Here is a 19,102-nt window from a genome sequence, read left to right on the forward strand (position 1 = left end):
AAAAAAAAAGATTGTGCAAATGTATAGGAAGCCAAAGCCAACGATACATACCACTACTAGAACTAATAGCCTACCATACAAAATAATAATGATGATACGAAATAATAGTTATGGCCTTTATTATTAACTTTATTATCATTCCTACGTACTTTATTCCTCATTATCATAACTTAAAGCCTGATTTCATCAAGTATCCTCGGGATGTTGTAGGTCATACTCTGTTCCTCCTGTTGGGGGCGGTGTTGAGCCAGTTTCTCCCCATTGAAAGAATATAAAGGAGCTGATGAAAAAAGGCGAACTTGCCTTCAATTGTCCAAGCCTAACGTCATGGAAAGAGTTACTTTGTTGCAGCGCGCATAGGAATAAACCTCTAGAAACAACACCGGCCCGTGATGCGTGTTGATACTCAGTAGACGGAGATTGTTTGGTTGCTGATTCCGCTCTTTGTTTCATGTGAAGGGTCGACTGAAGATGCCCAGGAACCTGTTTACAAGGAAAACGCAGCAAGTTTCTGTCTGAGGGAATGCGGAGCAGGCTCAAAATGCACAGGGATACCATTACTCATCCCTCTGCCTTTCTTCACGCCAGGCCACTTTGTCTTGGAGATATTTTCACCAAGGATCATTTCTAGGGTGAGAAACAAGTGTCTGTTAAGCGAACAACGCGAGGTTGCTGTCCAGGTTTTGGGGATTAAAACCACCGTCGGTGCTTTTGCAGGAGCTCTTTGGTGAAACCAGTTTGTTTTTAAACCTGTTGTGTTTGTGATGTGATCGGAGATACAGTCTTATTCAGTTAGGAAGGAGTTCATGTGTTATAGAACATTTTTATCCTAAAGATACAGTTAAAACTTTAAATTGAAATAGTTATTAAGACAATAGAGCGATGCCCTCAATGGGCTGAGGATGCCTGTGGTCCCAGTAGGTGTATTTTTGGACATTTAGATTGTTTTGGCGGATGTAAATAGTAGTCTTATGTAACTGTTGACTGGTCCTCTGTAAATTGAGTATCAGTTAATTAAATTTTAATCAGCTATCTTGTGCTTTTGCACACCTGATCCAACAGCTGCCATGTAATTTGAGAAGAGTTTAAATATTACAGTGAGTTAGTGTCAAATGTTTCCAAAACAGCATGCATCAAGACAGTAGCACCAGTACAGTCTAAGCACTATGTGCATGTAGAAGTTTCTGGTTGAGGACCCACTGAAGTATCAAGATGTCAGCGAAAGCCAAAGCCATTTATACTTTTCAAAGTGAAAACAAAGAGGAGATCAGCATTCAAGAGAATGAGGAACTGGTTATCTTTGACGAGAACTCAGTGGACGGCTGGTTTCAGGGGGAGAACAGTCGAGGGGAGAGGGGTCTCTTCCCTGCATCCTATGTGGAAATTATTCGCACTCGTTCAAACTCTAACGTGACTGACTGCTCCATCAGTCCAGCAGGCTCTTTAGGAAATGACTCCTCCTATTTCCCTTCAACTCCAAACACCACTCTTCACATGCAACAGAGTTACTATGACGACGACGACGATGACTGGGATGACTGGGACGACAGGTCCACAGTGGTGGATGATGACCATAGTAGGAGCCCCGGTGCAAATGGACATGCCCATCAGAGCCCACTGTCCAACAACCCTAATATACACTACCGGGCCAAACCGCACATGGACAGACAAGACAGCATCTCCAGCTCCAGGAAAGGCAGTATGGTGGGCAGGAACTTGAACCGCTTTTCCAGCTTTGTCCGATCAGGGGTAGAAGCCTTTGTGCTGGGTGATGTACCCATGATGGCAAAGATAGCTGAGTCATACACCATTGACATGGGTCCCCTGGGGCCCCGATGGAAGGAGAGCCCACAGCCTTTCTCCTGCTCCATTGAAGACCCCACAAAACAGACAAAGTTCAAAGGCATCAAGACCTACATTTCGTACCGGGTCACACCGAGCCACACAGGGCGCCCTGTCTATAGGCGCTACAAACACTTTGACTGGCTGTACAACCGTCTACTGCACAAGTTCACTGTGATCTCCGTGCCTCACCTGCCTGAGAAGCAGGCCACGGGGCGATTTGAGGAAGACTTTATTGAGAAGCGGAAGAGACGACTGATACTGTGGATGAACCACATGACCAGTCACCCTGTCCTTTCCCAGTATGAAGGTTTTGAGCACTTTTTGATGTGTGCTGATGACAAACAATGGAAGTTGGGCAAGAGACGAGCTGAGAAGGATGAGATGGTGGGTGCCCATTTCATGCTGACCCTACAGATCCCTAACGAGCACCAGGACCTTCAGGATGTAGAGGAGAGGGTGGACACCTTCAAGGCCTTTGCTAAGAAAATGGACGACAGCGTCATGCAGCTGACACATGTTGCCTCGGAGCTGGTGCGTAAACACCTCGGTGGATTCAGGAAGGAGTTCCAGCGGCTGGGAAATGCCTTCCAGTCTATTAGCCAGGCATTCATGCTGGACCCTCCCCATTGCTCAGATACCCTCAACAACGCCATCTCCCATACTGGCCGCACCTATGAGAACATTGGAGAGATGTTTGCAGAGCAACCTAAGTATGACCTCTTCCATATGCTGGACAAGCTGTCTCTCTACCAAGGCCTGCTCGCCAACTTCCCAGACATTATTCATCTACAAAAAGGTAATGAACTCAGTAGTTTCAGTGTTTCAGCATTTTCTCTTATGTCTTTATGCATGCAAACTCCAGTAAAGTGGAATAACATGTAAAATAGTAAAACATTATAATTATGATAACATTCATAGTCAACACAGATGTTCAGATGCAATCTTCCATTATTTTTCAATCCCACAGCTCCATTCATATTCATGTAAAGTTGGTTTCTCCATATTTAACTTTCAGGCAGAAGATAGAAGATATTATGGTAAAAGAAGAATACTCCTCTAGTTTTCCCAAGTTTTAATTAAACCTAAATACTGAAACAACCACAAATGTCTGAAATTCTTTATCAGGATGTTGAACAGGGTGCTGTAGCATCCTACAGCTGTGACAAGAGCAACTCTATGGGAAAGTGTAGCAAAAGCCTAAGCCAATCAGTCATACCATACTAAATACAACATGTCTGCTAATAGAAACTGTGAACACGCTTCATTTGTGTTCTGTGCTCATTATTTTGTTATGGATGACATATTAGGTCGAGCTTTGCTTCCAGCGTCTCAGCTCCCCTCCCCTCCCTATAGTCACACACCTTTTGAATCCCAGAATGAAACATCATGTTGGCTTTATGTATGTGTCAGTCTTGGATGAATATTAGGTCAGCGTGTTTGCCTGTAGCATCTGAGGTTATTAGCTCCACCTCCGTGACCCCCATCTACCCACATCTACCCACTTCTACTCAGACACACACAAAAAACTCACATATTACTGGTGTATTTAATATTGTTGACCTTAAATTCCTCTAGAGCTTTGTTCTACTGTAATATTACAACCAACAGCCATGATGTGACAATGAAACTTGAGTAACATTGGCAGGGAGTGGTGTATGGAACAGACAGTCAGAATAAGTGGCAGGTTATCAGGTTGCCTTCATAATCATTCTTAATTTCTTAAGTGTTTTCCCCATTTGTATAACCATTACCATTTGAACCTGTTAATAGTCAAATTCCTGCTCAGATTTGAGTGAACCAGAGCTGATTGCAGTTTCACAAAAACAGACAAAGAAGTACTCCTTCAGATCCTTGTGTTTTTATATTTATTTACATTAGCAGTTAACTTTCCAGCTCAATGACAAATGTCTTTTTCTCATGAGTAAGGTTTCTGTAGGTAACACTTATTTCTGTGGTTGTTTGATCAATATAGAGTACATATCATATTAAAACCACTGCCCAATTCAACTATTATTTACATCAGATAAAGTGCTGTTGTTGCTGCCATAAATGACTGGTCACACTTCTTTTAATTGTTAGATATGTGTAACACATCTAGTGTGATCTGATTTATGTCCTCCAATGAAGCCTTTAGATTGTGCAGCATTGTTTGCTGTGTCTGATACTTTACTGTTGTACACCAGTCTACAACAACAAAATGATATTCAAAAATTGTTAAATAGTGATAGCTGGATTCGCAAGATCACACAAAAAAAACATCTTGTCAGGCTTCAAGTTATGTACTCGTGTGTTAACCACCATCAGCCTCATGAATCCTGCTCTCTCTCACAAGGTATGACAGTGATAGATGGTGACAGACAGACAGACAGACGGACAGACTGAAAGTGCTTGCCCTTTTCCGAGTAGTTTCCATGGACAACTTCTCAGATGGTTCTGTATAACAAACCGGTGTGTCGTGTTAGATGGGAGTTGGAGCTCAACAATTTTTACTTAAATTGTTAGTTTGTGTTATTAATTTTATAATTAACATAATACACAACAACAATATAATAATAATTATAATAGATGATGATGATGATGATGATAATAATAATAAATGTGTTGAACACAGGCCACATCAGTGGATAAAAATAATATTATGGAAAAATGTCCACAGTATTTCATATTTCATACATAATTATTCAGCCGTTGATTGTTAAGGTGGCCGTCTATTGATCAAGGAAATTTGCATTCCTATGTAGGCTCAGCAATCACCACCACTTTTCTATCTGAAATCTAAGCACCTTTCACACATACACATCATGAGTCAGGAGATGTGCATACATTTCCAAGAAGTGGTTCATCCTGTTTGTAATAATCAGTGCTCACAGCTGTAAATGACTTGAGTGTAAATACCCACAGAAGCAGGTGATGCTCTGGGCATTTACTGGAAAATGTTGTACTTGTTCTGCCACTGGAATCAATGACATACTTTACTCTTATGTGGTATCATGATGTTTAATCAGTAACTTTGTTGGCTTCAAATCATAAAGCATGCCATTGTCCTGTCACTGTGACATACCTGATTTGAATATGCTCTCGCAGTTGTGTTTTACGGCTGATTTTCATAAACCACATGGTAAAATATTAGTTCTGGTAAGATCTGCATCCCATGTGTCATCTCCTGTTTACCATGTAAAGTTTTTGTCCAAGACAGTCAGAGCACTGGCACATTGGTATTCTGTGTCAACCCACAAACAAATAACCATATGTGTTGATTGGAGTTAGTTCAGGAGGAAGGAAAGGGCAGCTACCAGTGAAGAAATTATGTTGCTGGCAAATGATATTATCTCTTTAAAACAGCTGGCACTCATTATAACAAAGATTATTTGCGATAAAATTCACTCCACCCTGGAATAAATACAACATCTGAATGATATTAATGGGTCAAACCACCCAATTACAAAAAAATGCAGCAGATTTTATTACTCAGCCCTAGAGGTTACAGGACATGCAGATAGGTTTAGTTACGTATACAGAAGTTTGGAGATCCACCTCTGAAATGAGACTCTCAAAACATGGTTGACAGAAGTGGATATCTCAGAACCTGGGTGCATGAAGCCAAAAATATCTGCTTGTGAAAAATATAAATAATGCAGTATTAGATTTTTGGAATAATTTTCTCTGTGGAATTGATGCTGAGCATACATTGATCAGGTATGTCCTGTGTAAAAGGCCAAACTTTTGAGCTAAGATAATGCTTAAAGTGCATACTTTAGATTGACTGTTTGGAACATCTAAAACATCGGAGGATCTATAGGAGAATGAACAACTGACTATAGATTTAAATACTATGGCTATTTTGTGGAAAATGTTGTCAGCATACTTTTACGTGTCATACATTGCTCCACATAATTTTGCTTTTGCAGCTTAGCTATACTCTATTCTTGCCTTTCCATTTATTTGCGAAAATGGGGTATATAGTGGACACCAACATTTGCCTGAAAGTTGGCATTCATTCATTGATTTGGTCATGTTAAGTTCTAACTATAATATGTCTGTACCACTGAGTACTGAAAACTGTAGTACTGAAAGTTGCTGTGGTCCTGTTAACTTATTATTTTATCTTATTTTATCTTGATTAAATTATTATTTTGCCATGTTCAGGCTATTTTAAGTTCTCGAGATGACATGTAATAAAATTAGCCCTTTATGAAAACAGTCTATTTTGGGAATCTGTACCGAACCTAGCAAAGAGACAACAAATACTGTACATGAGGAGGTTGAGCAGCAGTGTTTTTGTGCAGGCAGCAACCTTTTCCCTCTGCTGAGACTTCCCTGTCGGTCCAGATAACTTTTCTTGATGTGACTTGTGTTCTGCTGAACCAGATACAGCTGTGGCAACACGTAGAACACACAGAACTGAGGTCAACCTTTTCCGGTGCTCTCCTCCTCCTCATTGCTTCTTTCCTGCCTGACTCTCTTCTTCACTGAGGTCTATAGGAGCTGGCTTTTAACTGTGATCCTGGCGAGCCTGTGAACTGCAGGAATGTCTTTGAGATGTGGTGTTAGGCAACGAGTGCATGTGGCCTTGATAAAAGGGATCAAGGGAGGAGAAGGTTTTGGGTAATGTCAGAAAAATGTCAGAAGTGTTTGCAGCTTTCATCTCTATCTCCTCTTTTTCCTGTCCAGTTTAGGCTTTTACTTAACTGATTTTTGAGTCTCTTTCCTTTTTGACTCTGCTGTTACTCAATCAGCAAATCAGTCTATCGCGAATGCTCTGCCCCTGTTTCGTTATACTCGTCATGTCTGTCTGATTCTTTTGATCTATTTCCCTGCTGTTTCCCCCCAAGACACCCATATCAGAACTGTCAAAGTCTGTCTGTGCAGCTGCCCTGGTTTCAATAGTTAAATCTAGTCCAGTCCATGGGCTTGAACTCCTAAGAGTGCACTGCTTTGAACCTCTGCCAAAACTACTCCCATAGTTAGACCCTTATCTCATTTGAAATACAATTGAAAATCTTGATCTGAAGGGTTAATTGTATTGCATTGTTACAGAATAAAGGGCCTCTGAGGCTTTTGTGTGAGTACAGAAATGAGCTACTCTACTGTAACCGCACTGCCTGTTACAATTACTAAATTGTTGGTAATCCTGGTCTTCCGAAATGTATTTGTGTTGTCTCCTTTTGAATGATTAGAATTTATTTTGAGTTACTGTACATAATCATAAACTGAGCAGTGTTGTTGGTTTTGTATCAGTCTAGTCTCACAAAATAAATATGTTCTCTCGACGTTATATTACATCGACTGTCAAAGGGCATTTGTGTGAGGAACGCAGATATCATGTTCTGTAGATCTTGTACCTGGCAACAACTCCGGCATTAATCTCAGCTGAAGCTTTGATTTGATACAAAAGATAGCACAATAGAGAGAAACCAACCTAGTCCTTTTGTAGGTATCTAGGTATCTGATCTCATGTTGTGCAAGAGGAAACCTGAGGTATTGAAGCATCTGCGTCACCTGTATTCCCAGAATGACATGTTGAGGAAACTAAGGCAACAAAGACTTAAATTCTTGGGGGCAAACCAAAAAATATGAATTTATTTTTGTGGGATTGTTAGAAAAGGCCACACTTAACTTTTAACTTTCACTTAAGAATGCCGGAGCACAAGGTTATAAATTACATAAAACCAAAGTAAAAGACAGATGTGTTGTGGTAATCTTTAGTGCATTTTTAAAATCAAACTGCAGCAGATCTCAATTCTACTGCTATAAAACACAGAAATTGTTGGGCTTGTTTTCTATCTTTATTCAGCGTGGTCTCTCATTTTAAGAGCATGATGTATTGATTCCATGTTCAGATTTTGTAATTAAAGTAAACACAGACAATTAAATATATATTTTTAAAAAGGACAGACGTCACTGTGATGTCACCCATTGGTTTGTTAACTGTCGTTTTGAAACCACAAGCCATCTTTTATTTGACCATTGTTATCTTTGATTTTCAGAGCCAGAAGTCCCCATATTTGTACGAGAAGGTGGAAATGACCCTACTGCTAACTGCTAGCTTGATTAGCACGGTGTATTTACCGTCTGTGGTTAACTGTGATGATGCTAATGTTAGTCTGCAAGTAAAGCAAACATGTCTAGAAAGAGGCATTGATCATTTAATTGTTCAACACTACACCTGGCATTCTGTTGGTTTGGGGATTTTGACAGGGTTGTCTCACAAAACATCTGAGAACAGAGCAGAAATCTGATAGCAGATGTTTCATGAGAACACAGAAGCAGCCTGAGTGCGAGAAGAATAGTTGAAACTAGAGTGCTGGAAATCTGTGCAAGAAACAATACATTGGAGTCCAAGCATACAGAATAAATCTAAGAGCAAGCAGGAGCTATTTGAGTACTATTGCAGGGTTTTGATGGAAAGAATGACAAAATCTGACATCGAAATCAATAAATCATGCTCTCAAATTGAAAGAACACACTCTCAAGTAAAGATAGGAAAAAAGCCTCATAAGAAAGAGTGTTGTGTGTCTTTTCCTCCAGTGCGCTGTTACTGGGATAAAACCTACAGTGATTCACAGAGCATTATTCAATTTAAGGATGACCTAGCTTCCCTGGTACGTCTCCAGCTTGCCAGTCAGACTTCTAATCTGGACAAGAGGTTAGTTTTCCTCCATATGGCAACACATTACCAATCCACATGCAGACTCTATCAGTTTTAAGGAAAAGATATTCTGCTGCCAGTCTGAGGAAATGTGTGCACCAAATGCCACCATGATCTCCCATTACAACTTCAGGACTTTTGCCTGCATGAACACATGAATGTATCTATATGTTTTGTCCATATAGTTCTCAGTATTGTTAAGCTTTTCAAAATGCTGACTAGACCACATGACATGTTTAATATGGTCTCACAAACATGTTACGAATTAACATTCCATACACTGCTTGCAACACAGAGGAAAATACTGCATTGTCAGCAGGTAGACCAACCTCAATCCATGAAACCAGGCTTGGGTTTCAGAGGCATGCAGTGGCCCAGTTACGGCACCTTTTTGAATGTTGATTGTATGTTATTTTGTTGGCTACAGTCCCCTTTACTGACTGTGGTGACCATGGAGAGCAAATGTTTTCTCTCTCTCCTGTTTGCGGACTCATAAATCTTGAAAGGCTAGGTCTTCGTCTTCACACTCACTGTCTATCCACATGCTTGTGCATTCCTGTCTATGTTGGCCCACTGCACTGGTGTTTCACACTAAAGGAGATTACAGATGTCTCCAGGAACTCAGTCTTAACCACCAATGCCACCGCTTCCCTCCTCTTCTCAAAGACCCACAGATTTGATGCTATTAAAAAAAAAAAAGGTGCAAGGTAAGAGAGGAGGCAGCCAATATAATGAGGACTAGCACCATGATTTTTTAAAAAATATTCTCATCCATTCACATAACTATCTTTAAATGGTAATCAGATTAACCATTTCAGTCTAATGTAAAACAACACCCCCATCAACTGTGCCTTCTGTTAAAGTAGAGTTTAATGGTTATGGCTGATTCTGTCAATGAGTCTAGCAGCAGAGCACACACAACAATAAACTGACCTTCCTACAAGTTGTGTATCCAAAGCTTGATCTATCTTATTTCTCTGTGCCATACACCTCCAACGTTGTCCAAAAAAGATTAAAAACACGTCATGGAGCCACATTGCTGCACCATTAGTCGTGCTATCACAACCTCTTGACTTTATACCAAAGTTATTTACAATTCTACAATGTTGTACAAAGTCAAGAGGTTGTGATATGTTGCCCAACAAGCTGTGTAAACAGAATAGCGTTCCTGTGCATGCGCAGTGACGTCTGCTGTACATGGAAGTACTCTCCTGAGACTGAAAATGTGATTGTTGTTTTTAGTCTTTGGAGCCATTTCTTAACATACTACCATGACTATAGTCTTTGTGGGGAAGGAACTTGTCACTGGTGTCTTTGGACAACAACAGAAGTCTATTGTACAGAAGAAAAAGGTATAACTGCTTTGGCTCTGCACATGAGCTTTGTTGGCAATAAGGACAACAGAAAATCACAAGCCATATCCTTCAGCGTCTCAAAGGAAAGCTACTTTGCCTAGTTGGCTTCACAAGTTCAAACTAGACATATGAGCACCAGCTCTGACAAATAAGGGGTTATCATCATAGTCAGTATACACTGTATTAGCCAATCAAGTGTTTTAATGGCTGATTTTACTCGTTACCTCTCAATCAACAAGACAGGATAAGACGTTTGTCACTAGGAGAACCTAAGACACATAAAATGCTGTCTATGAAGTTGAGGTGAAGTGTTTTCACATCTGATAAGCCTTCAAACTCTTTACTCAAACTAGATTTTCTAAGTTGTATTCTAGATTCTTAGTTGCAGAAGTTTTAGTTTCTTTTAGGTCATTGTTTTGGTTTTACAATCCGCAACTTCACAGTTTTTGGTTCACTCTCACCAGAGACCACAACCGATGTAAACAGAGAGTAAATATGGGGCTGACTTCAAACTGTAATGTACAGTAGCTCTATGTCTGCTGGAGGTGTAAATTGGGCAACAGTCTGCTAACAAGCTAACACTCCATTCAGCTTTATATATTGATAACATTTCAGTGTTGTGATACAGTTTGTTGCAGACTTTACTTTATTTCTTAAGTCTGATAACTTTAGTGGAGATAACTCATGCCATCAGAGTAACCTCTGCCCGTGAGACCCTACGTTTTTTCAGAAAGCTGGCAGTACAAACTGTGGGTGCAGAGTTTAAAAATCGATCATTTACAGGCAGGGAATGTCCTCTTGTAAGATCCAGTATTTTTTCATGATCTATAAAAGTTTCTTGGCTTCTGCTGCCACAGTGTTGACCATTTTCTAAAAATATGCCTCTTGCAGTGTTCCCAACTTTGTGGGAGTGCAACGCTAAATGGCTGGAGTGCCCCTTTCATTGGAAAACTGGGAAAGTACAATGTTATATTTGTTATTATAACCCTGTCATAGATTGGCAACCTGTCCAGTGTTTACATACCTCTAAGTCAAGCTGTGATTCGAGCCCCTCACAACCCTGAACAGGATACACTTTTTTAGAAAGTGGTTGGATGGATTGATAGTTGAAGTGATCGCAGTACCATGAATAAATGGAAAATAGAGGTCATTCCCATCTGCATTTGTTTATGTTTGGATCAATTCATTCTTTGGCATCAGGTTCACCAGTTAGCTCACAGATAAATTGTTTTCTTGGCTCTTTCCATTGAGCAAATATGACTTCTACCTCCAGTGCAGCTAAAACTTACACATATTCAGTTTCAGTCTTGCTACATACGCATGTGTTAAATTAAAAGATAGTATTTGTCTCATTAGTTACTTCATCTTTTCACTCCCAATGCAAAAATGAAGATTTAACGGCCAGAAATGCTCTGGCTGCCAACTGTAGCTGCAGCCTTGGTAACACTAACATGATGCTTGGAGTTGGTATGGAGACACCCAACACTCTCTGGTCCCTTTCCTGGCATCATGATGTTGATGTGTGACCATTGCCACACAATCTTTAAAGGTTGAGACAATGGAAAAGTACAATTTTGATCATCCAAACCTCGTCTTTTTTTCACAGAAACATCTGTTGCATAACCAATGTTGTAAATTGATTTACCATCACAATCACAAACAGAGCCTTGAGATTTCAAGAGATGGTGTATGTCTCAAAAAGCTTAAAGAAACTAAATCTGACTACATAAAGGAATTATGATATCACAGTGACTGTTGACAAAGATAATTTATTTTATGGTATTTGTGATGATAACTGTTTAAAAAAAAAAAAAGTTAAAGTTGTGAGATAGTTGGCTGACTTTGAAACGCCTATGTTAAAACTTGTAAAAAAGCCAGTTCACTTTGTTCCAGATGGCAGCTGGAAATCCCAAATATTTTTTCTACATGTCAAGTTCCACTTTTGATTTCAAAGTGAGTGTTTGTTTTCATGCAGATTATGGAAACCTTAACCATGGATGGATGAAGTAAATCCCTCCGCAGAGGAATTCATTGAAATGAAAATGTGGCTATTAGCAGTGGTAATGAATTACACTATCCTTCAAGATCAGTGCTTAGCATATCCTTAAACAAACATACCATGACATCAGCATGTCTAACACAGGCGTGGATTTATTACTCCATCTGCGGAAACATGAAATATAAATCAGTTTTAGATCGGATTCTCTCTACACGTGAAATAAATAACATCTGTCGAACATCTCTTTGCATTGCTTTAATTAAGAGCTTTGATTTGAGCAGGCAGTTATTCTTATTTCTGTGTATAGCAGTTGATTGAAGTCATGGCAAAATGTTGGATGTGCACAAAGGAAGGTAGAGAGTACAGAGGAAGTCACAGATTAAGCATTTTTGGTAACTAATTCTCCGTGCAGGCTAGAGAGGGAGGGGTGGTTCTGTTTTGAACATTCTTCATTTCTGAAGTAATGAAAAAAACAAAGAATTGGAAATATTTAGTATCCCATAGACAGTCCGAGTCAAATTTTGGCTAGAATATAAATGGATAAAGGATATTTGAGATGACTAAAATCAGTTGTGAGCACATTCCATCTCAGGACAAAAACTCCAGTTCTGTTTTTTATCTGTGTATCTGATTGGCTCCTGTAAACACTATTACTGTTAGCTTACTCAGCAGTGGGGTTTTTTCATGTTTGTGTATCCTCAAGGCTTTTAAGACCCACTTTAAACACTCAAAGAGTCCTTTTGACCCTGTCATGCATTCTTGAAGCCATGTCTCAGTTCCTCTGTTCTTCTCTAGTCTTCTCTTCTCTTCTCAACTCTATTTTCTCATCTCCTCTTCTCTAATCTAGCTTCCCTTTCCTCTGCTTTCAGCACAGTTGTTTTTCCTTTTCCTTTCCTTTCCTGTGCTCCATCAAGCTTAACCTGTCAAACCAACATTTGATAGCTCACCTTTGACAGAACAGAGAAGCAGAGTTCAAAAATCAAAATTATGCTATCGTAGCTAATTAGCTTTTCACAACATCCACTTATATTTAACTCCTTCTTTGTCCAAGTATGAACTGCTTCACACATTAGGAATAGCTTGCAAAGTCATGAGTCAATGGTCCAAATATCTTTTTGATAAAATGTGTGAACTTATTGTCCCATTAGACCGAGCTAACAGCTAACTCTGGGATAATGAATCCCAGGAACAGAATTCCAGAAGGGGTTGCAAAATGGCAAAGTAGAAAAAAAGAAAGAAAGAAGCTTGGAGAGCTGATTGACTAGCGCTAGCATGTCCCTGACTTGTTTGTGTTGGAGCTGTTAGCTCACTAGTTACAGTGGTTCATCAACTAGCCCAGCTGGTAGTCGCTGTGGATGTATTATAGGAGCTGGATACTGTGTTCAAAGAGCGTGCTTATTCACTTGAATGAAGTGTCTGCAAACACATAATGGTGTTTATGCACCTGGCTCCTGGGTTAAACAGGCTCAAAGCAGAATGGTGCATAGTGAGGTGTGACATGACCCATTGCTTTTCACTGGAGCCAGTTTGAAGGCCTGATTTGCTGCTTATAGTCAGTGCCATATTTTCTATTTGGAGCCAGAAACTTTCAGATAATGAGTGCAGGATGTTGCCTTTCATGCTCTGGAAAAATGTCCCTCTACGTCAGCCTGAAGCTAATACTAGCTTACTGGGGTGCTCACTTATTGATCTAATGTTAACTACTTTAGCTAAATTGTGCAAACAGGTGCTTCAATTATTATTAAATAACAAACTAAACAATTAACTTACCGAAAATATAGCGACAGTAGTTCCACTCAGTGCAAATATGGAGCCAGGGAGAGCAGCAGGTGAGCCTATTGTCAATCACAGCTGTCAATCAACAGCAAGTGGTTGTCTTAAAGCCCAATTTCCACTGGGTCCGTCAGTGGTTGCGTTACAGCTGCGCCGCGGTCACCAGAGCTCATAGGTGCTATAATCAACTATAATCAACCGCAGCGCTATCAATCCGCAGCATTTCTTTTTTTGATGGAGCCGTTTCTAACTCGCGACAAGCTCAACAGAGGAGATTGCACCAGACAGGAAGTCAGACACAGCATTGGCATAATAAAACTTCCGTCTTTCAAAATAAAACAACCCATGCAGCCTCCCGATCGTATTTCAGCAACAAACAAGAATAAAACAGACAGATAAAGACACCATCTAGCTACGTAGCCTACTGACATATGATATAAGCACAAAAATCTAAGAAAATTACCAAATCAACTAAATTTGAGCAAGTTAACAAAATCGGGCCTTTTAGTTGTACTGCTACTACAGTTACGGTAGACTAAAGGCACCCGTTCGGATTTGATTGGGTTGCCGTAATTACTGTATTAACAGTGCAACTTCATTTTAAAAGGCAGATTTCTCTCCCAGAGCTTCGCCCCGCTGCCGTAAAGCTCCCGGTGTGAGTTGACGCCGTGCAGAGGACGGAGCTAAACCGTGGCACAGCTGTTCCGCGCCACTAACGGACCCAGTGGAAGAGTAGGAGTAATAATTTCCAAAATGACCACCAGCACACTTATTAGAGGGCCTGTATTTAGAGATTGAGATCATAATGACTTGTTAAAAAAGATGATTGGTTGGCACTTTTTGAATGGGAGTCAGTTAGAGTCAGCATCTAGTAGCCGTGGGTGGCATTGCACTTTAAGATACTTCTGCTTTGGCTTCAGGCTGTGGTAAGTGACGCTTGGTGGTGCCACTGTATCAAGCGGTCTTAATAGTCCCTATGTTCCCACACTTCAAGCAGGCACAGTTTATTTTGCTGTTAAACATTGTGGTGTGACATGACAGGGACTCCCCTAAGAGAGTGCACATCTTTCGTAGCATTACTATGTTGCAGTATTCTGAGGTGCTTTTTTCTTTGTTACTTAAAATCAACAGAGAACAAATATCTATTCAGTTCAATGTGGTGCTTGATACAGACGTCAGCCCCCCCGCGCACACACGCAGACACACACACACACATCAGAGCTCTCGACTAATGTTCACTGTTTTGTAGTGACAAGCCTCATTTGTCCTCAATGTATGATCCACTAATCTTACTTTGTGTAGTTCTTTGTGTTTTAAGTCTTTGAAGAAAATTCAGAGATTTATTTATTTTACAGTATTTTACACTGATTTAACTTCTAAACTGTATTCTACTATACATGAGTAATGGCTCTTTCAGTCAGACAGTTCACCAACACACTTCACATTATCTCAGATTTTAACTTGTAATGTCATCACCTGCCAAATATTTTTCCTTTTTACTTATGAGAGAGACATTTTGCCAGGTCTTAAAGGAAAAATGGAGGGTGTTGTGTGTTTTGTGGTTTTCACTGAAGCAGTGAAGTCATTTCATACTAGCGACTGCACTTTGACATATTAGTCCAGTGCTGTTTCACTCCCACGCACTTGCAAACATTGAGAGGATTGTGAAGCAATAAGCAATGTCTCACATTCATTAAAAAAAAAACAAAAAGCAAAAAAAAAGATATCAGCAAATCTTAATTTGTAATGATGGATCATCTCAGGTCATCCCAAATAAGTTTCTCAGTGTCTTTGTTTTTAAAATATAAATATGGTAACAAGTACAAGTTGAGAGGTCTTGTTATGTAAAAAAGCCCTCATAAAACATGAGTGTTATTAATGCAATATAAAGACATTTTGACAGATGTTTCAGCTTATTTCCAACCCTGATTAATGAGTGATTCTACATGGGTTTCCTAAAGACATCCATTATAGTGTATAGCCAGACTGATGAGTATGAGCCAATGTTATGCTATTTTGGTCAGCAGATTTACATAAACTAGTTTCAACAGAAGAGGCTCCACTCTAGTTAAATGATGCTTCCACTTAAACAGGAAGTTGAGGCATCATTAAACAGGAAGGTTAATTTAATGAGCTGTGACCGGAAGCATGATCCCAGATAAAAATGAGATAAAATATACATATTTGTCATCAGAAATGCTGTGTGGTAATATTTGGATCTTGGTAATGTTTACATTGAACTCAACCATATAAGGTATAAGAAAAAGGTCATTAACACTGATATATAAATGCAAGCAACCTATACAGTAAACAAGTCCTACTATCTTTAAAGAGGCACTTCAAATGTCAAACACTTCCTGATTTAGTCCTTCAGTGACCTCAGGACCCCACCTCCCCACTCGGGGGCGGGGGCTATGGCAATAGGGAATTTAGAAGATGCCTGAGTTCAGTCGCCCAGAGGATTGTGGTCATAGTTAATCTCAGCCGTCCTCATTCTTTTTCTGCCTGTCTCATACTCACACATACTGGACTGTAGAGCATTCACTTTCTGTCTGTCTCATACTCACACATACTGGACTGTAGAGCATTCACTTTCTGTTCTCAGCTCTCCTGCACACTGTTGTCCTTTACCCCCCCCCCCCCCCCCCACCCCCCCTTCCTTTCCCCTCCTCTCTTCCCACTTTCACCGCCCACTCCTTCTTAATCCCCCACAGAATATCTACCACAGCACAGACCCATCAAGCTGTCACATGTGAAATAGTTAAATTATTTCTTCGGCTCCAGCCATGAAACATGCGGTAGCCGGTCTGGTTGGGCAAGATAAACAAATCTGGTAACTTTCCAGACCACTGGCCATGTATCATAGAGCATTTGTTAGCCAGAGGAAAAAATGAGGCATAAAAACCTATAGTGGTTTGTTGAATAAATGGTAAAACTACACCTCTTTGCTTTTTATTCTGACACAGTTCTTTTTGTTGCTTGGATTTTGCAGCTTTTAATGGAATAGTTTTGTGTCAAATTAGAGAGGAATTGTAGCTGCAAGAAAGAGCACATCAAGCTTTTTGCTGAGTTGTGTTTTTAAGATAGAAGGAAAGTTAAACAGCTTTCGGGTCACATTTTTACTTTTTTACACTTATATTAGGCAACTTTAATAGTGTAGTTTTGCAATAAGTTAGCAGATTTCAGATTCCAGATTTCTTTGTGATGAGATTTTGCATCAGCTCATCCAAAAAATGTTGAATCCATACCCCCCCCCCCCATCTCTATATACACACACACACACACACACACACACACACACACATACATTCTCCCTCTCTCTTTCACATACAACCACAAGCCTCTTTCCTTTATGTCCCACAGACATGCTTTCTGGTGATGCACATTCTCCTCTCATGTGGAAAACAGAATACATGAATGTAGGTCAGAGACACAGACTTCGGTCCACACGCCTCTTCACTGGAACAGACTGAAAGTGCTGTTCATGCTTTCCCAGACTTCTGCCAGGAATTCCATATGAAATCCAGGACGGCATGAACTCACAGATACAGTTAACGGATAAGACCTGTACACTGCCGCAGCCACATTGAAGGTTGAGCACCTAGCTCATCTGGACTAGTCCGGAGAGCTAAATTATCTACACAATGTCCGACTAAAATCTGTGTGTGCAGACTGGTTTTGGGTTTAGGTCGGATGTGATTGAGACAGACTTGCTAATCTGATGGGAAATGCAGTGTGGCTCTGTGCCACTGGGCTGCTTCAGTACTTTTCTGCCCCTTGGAAAGTGACGTCATGTTCGTCTGGGTAAATGTGGTTACAACTTCTCATCACACTGAAACTAGACGTTCAGTATGCAATGGAACAAAAAGTGATTGTGTGGTGTGTTCACTGCTAAAGCGTACAGCTTTACAGTAGTTAACTTCTGGGGAAAAGTTACGATGTTTTCTTTTACTGCCAACGCCACTGTGAAGATACTGGCATTTTTTTCATATAGCACAACATACAGGAATATAGACAGCAGTGAACATCTGACTACATTTAACTTTAGTTTTGTGGGGTTTTTTATTATCCTTTTTTTCACAAGCACATATTACAGCTTTCCAATTACTCTGTACATCAACTTGTTGTCATTAACATCAGATTGGGAGGTACTTTACAAGTTTACATTAGTTTAAAATAGTACATGTTGAGTGGATTTAGTAAAATTAGAGGCTCAGTTTGCCCAAATTATTGAAAAAAAGAAACATTTCTCACCTAGCTCTAGTGGTATGTAGCAGTGCAGAGTTTTATGGTTGAATTTAGGCTAATGTAAAAATTGGGTTGAATAGACTTTTTTGGTAGAAAGCAGTTCCAGTGAGTTCTGTGGACACTGTTGTAGGAAGCTGTTGCTGTTAGCTTTTTCAATGGACTGAGCACAAATAAATTTTTTTTCCTGTTTTATCTACTGGAGTTGAAGCAGAAATCTTAAGACACATACAAAGAAATAAAAGTGAAACTATGTATGGCCACATTCCAAGTGGTACGTGATACATTTCTGTTGTATTTGGGTGGAGGCAGAAACCTCAGAGACAGAAAAACTGAAAAAGCCAAAACTATCCACATGACTGCATACTGCACCAAAGAGGTTTTGGGTCATTTGAGTAAACTGACCCTTAAACTGTCAGTGTAGCTTCCAACCAGAGTTCTGTTGCAATAAATCGTGCACTAACACAATTTACCATAAACCTTAAACAGAATAATTAAAACATCTTTTTTCTTAACCTAGGTGCCTTCGCTAAGGTGAAGGAGAGCCAGCGGATGACTGACGAAGGGAAGATGGACCAGGACGAGGCCGACGGCATTAGGAAACGCTGCAGGACGGTCGGGTTCGCCCTCCAGGCAGAGATGAGCTACTTCCATCAGCAGCGAGAGGTGGACTTCAAAGACATGATGCAGGCCTACCTCAAGGAGCAGATAGCCTTTTACCAGCGTGTTGTCCAGCAACTGGAGCGCACCCTGCGCATGTACGACTGTCTGTAAAGACATCAAACCGCTGCCTGGTGCAAGATGCCAAAAAACGTACACACACAAGACAAAGGAAGGACGGCCAGTGGCTTGACTCTTTACTCAAGGCTTTTTGTATTGGTCCTGTTTGGTTCAGTTTGAAAAGACTTGCAGATAAATGAAGCAGCAGTTACTGGAAGGACAATTCAAAGCCAGTCATTCTTTCACTTTGATGGATTCAAAGATGCGTTTCTTGTTATTTTAAAGACCTACTGTACCTTTTTTATTTCTAAAATATACATCACATCATAGGCAGTGTCACAGCATATTGTTTATTTTACATAATTTAAGGCGTTTTGTAACATTAAAATGAGAGTATAGGTTTCAAATTCATAGCGATTTCTATAGTTGATTGTTCTATAGTGTTACACATTAAAGCCATGAAACGGGTTATGAAAATGTCCCCTTCTCTCCAACAACATGCACTTTGGCTCCTCC

The 19,102-nt window shown here is 40.0% G+C and overlaps 1 protein-coding gene across 1 annotated transcript; it reads left to right on the plus strand.

Annotated features, from left to right (window-relative positions):
• The first annotated feature begins 1,212 nt into the window (after nucleotides 1-1,212).
• Nucleotides 1,213-18,882, plus strand: snx33 (sorting nexin 33). The gene is made up of 2 exons (XM_053319271.1): nucleotides 1,213-2,641; nucleotides 18,387-18,882. Exons 1-2 carry the CDS (start codon nucleotides 1,213-1,215, stop codon nucleotides 18,638-18,640), a joined length of 1,683 nt encoding a protein of 560 aa, XP_053175246.1. The 3' UTR covers nucleotides 18,641-18,882.
• Nucleotides 18,883-19,102: the final 220 nt, after the last annotated feature.

Source organism: Scomber japonicus, chromosome 5 (assembly GCF_027409825.1).
Source record: "Scomber japonicus isolate fScoJap1 chromosome 5, fScoJap1.pri, whole genome shotgun sequence".
In the NCBI taxonomy this organism is placed as follows: Eukaryota; Metazoa; Chordata; class Actinopteri; order Scombriformes; family Scombridae; genus Scomber; species Scomber japonicus.

Coding starts and splice junctions, on each gene's coding strand:
- snx33 (XM_053319271.1), top strand. CDS start 1,213: ATGTCAGCGAAAGCCAAAGCCATTTATACTTTTCAAAGTGAAAACAAA. Junction 2,642..18,386: donor CATTATTCATCTACAAAAAG/GTAATGAACTCA, acceptor TTCTTAACCTAG/GTGCCTTCGCTAAGGTGAAG.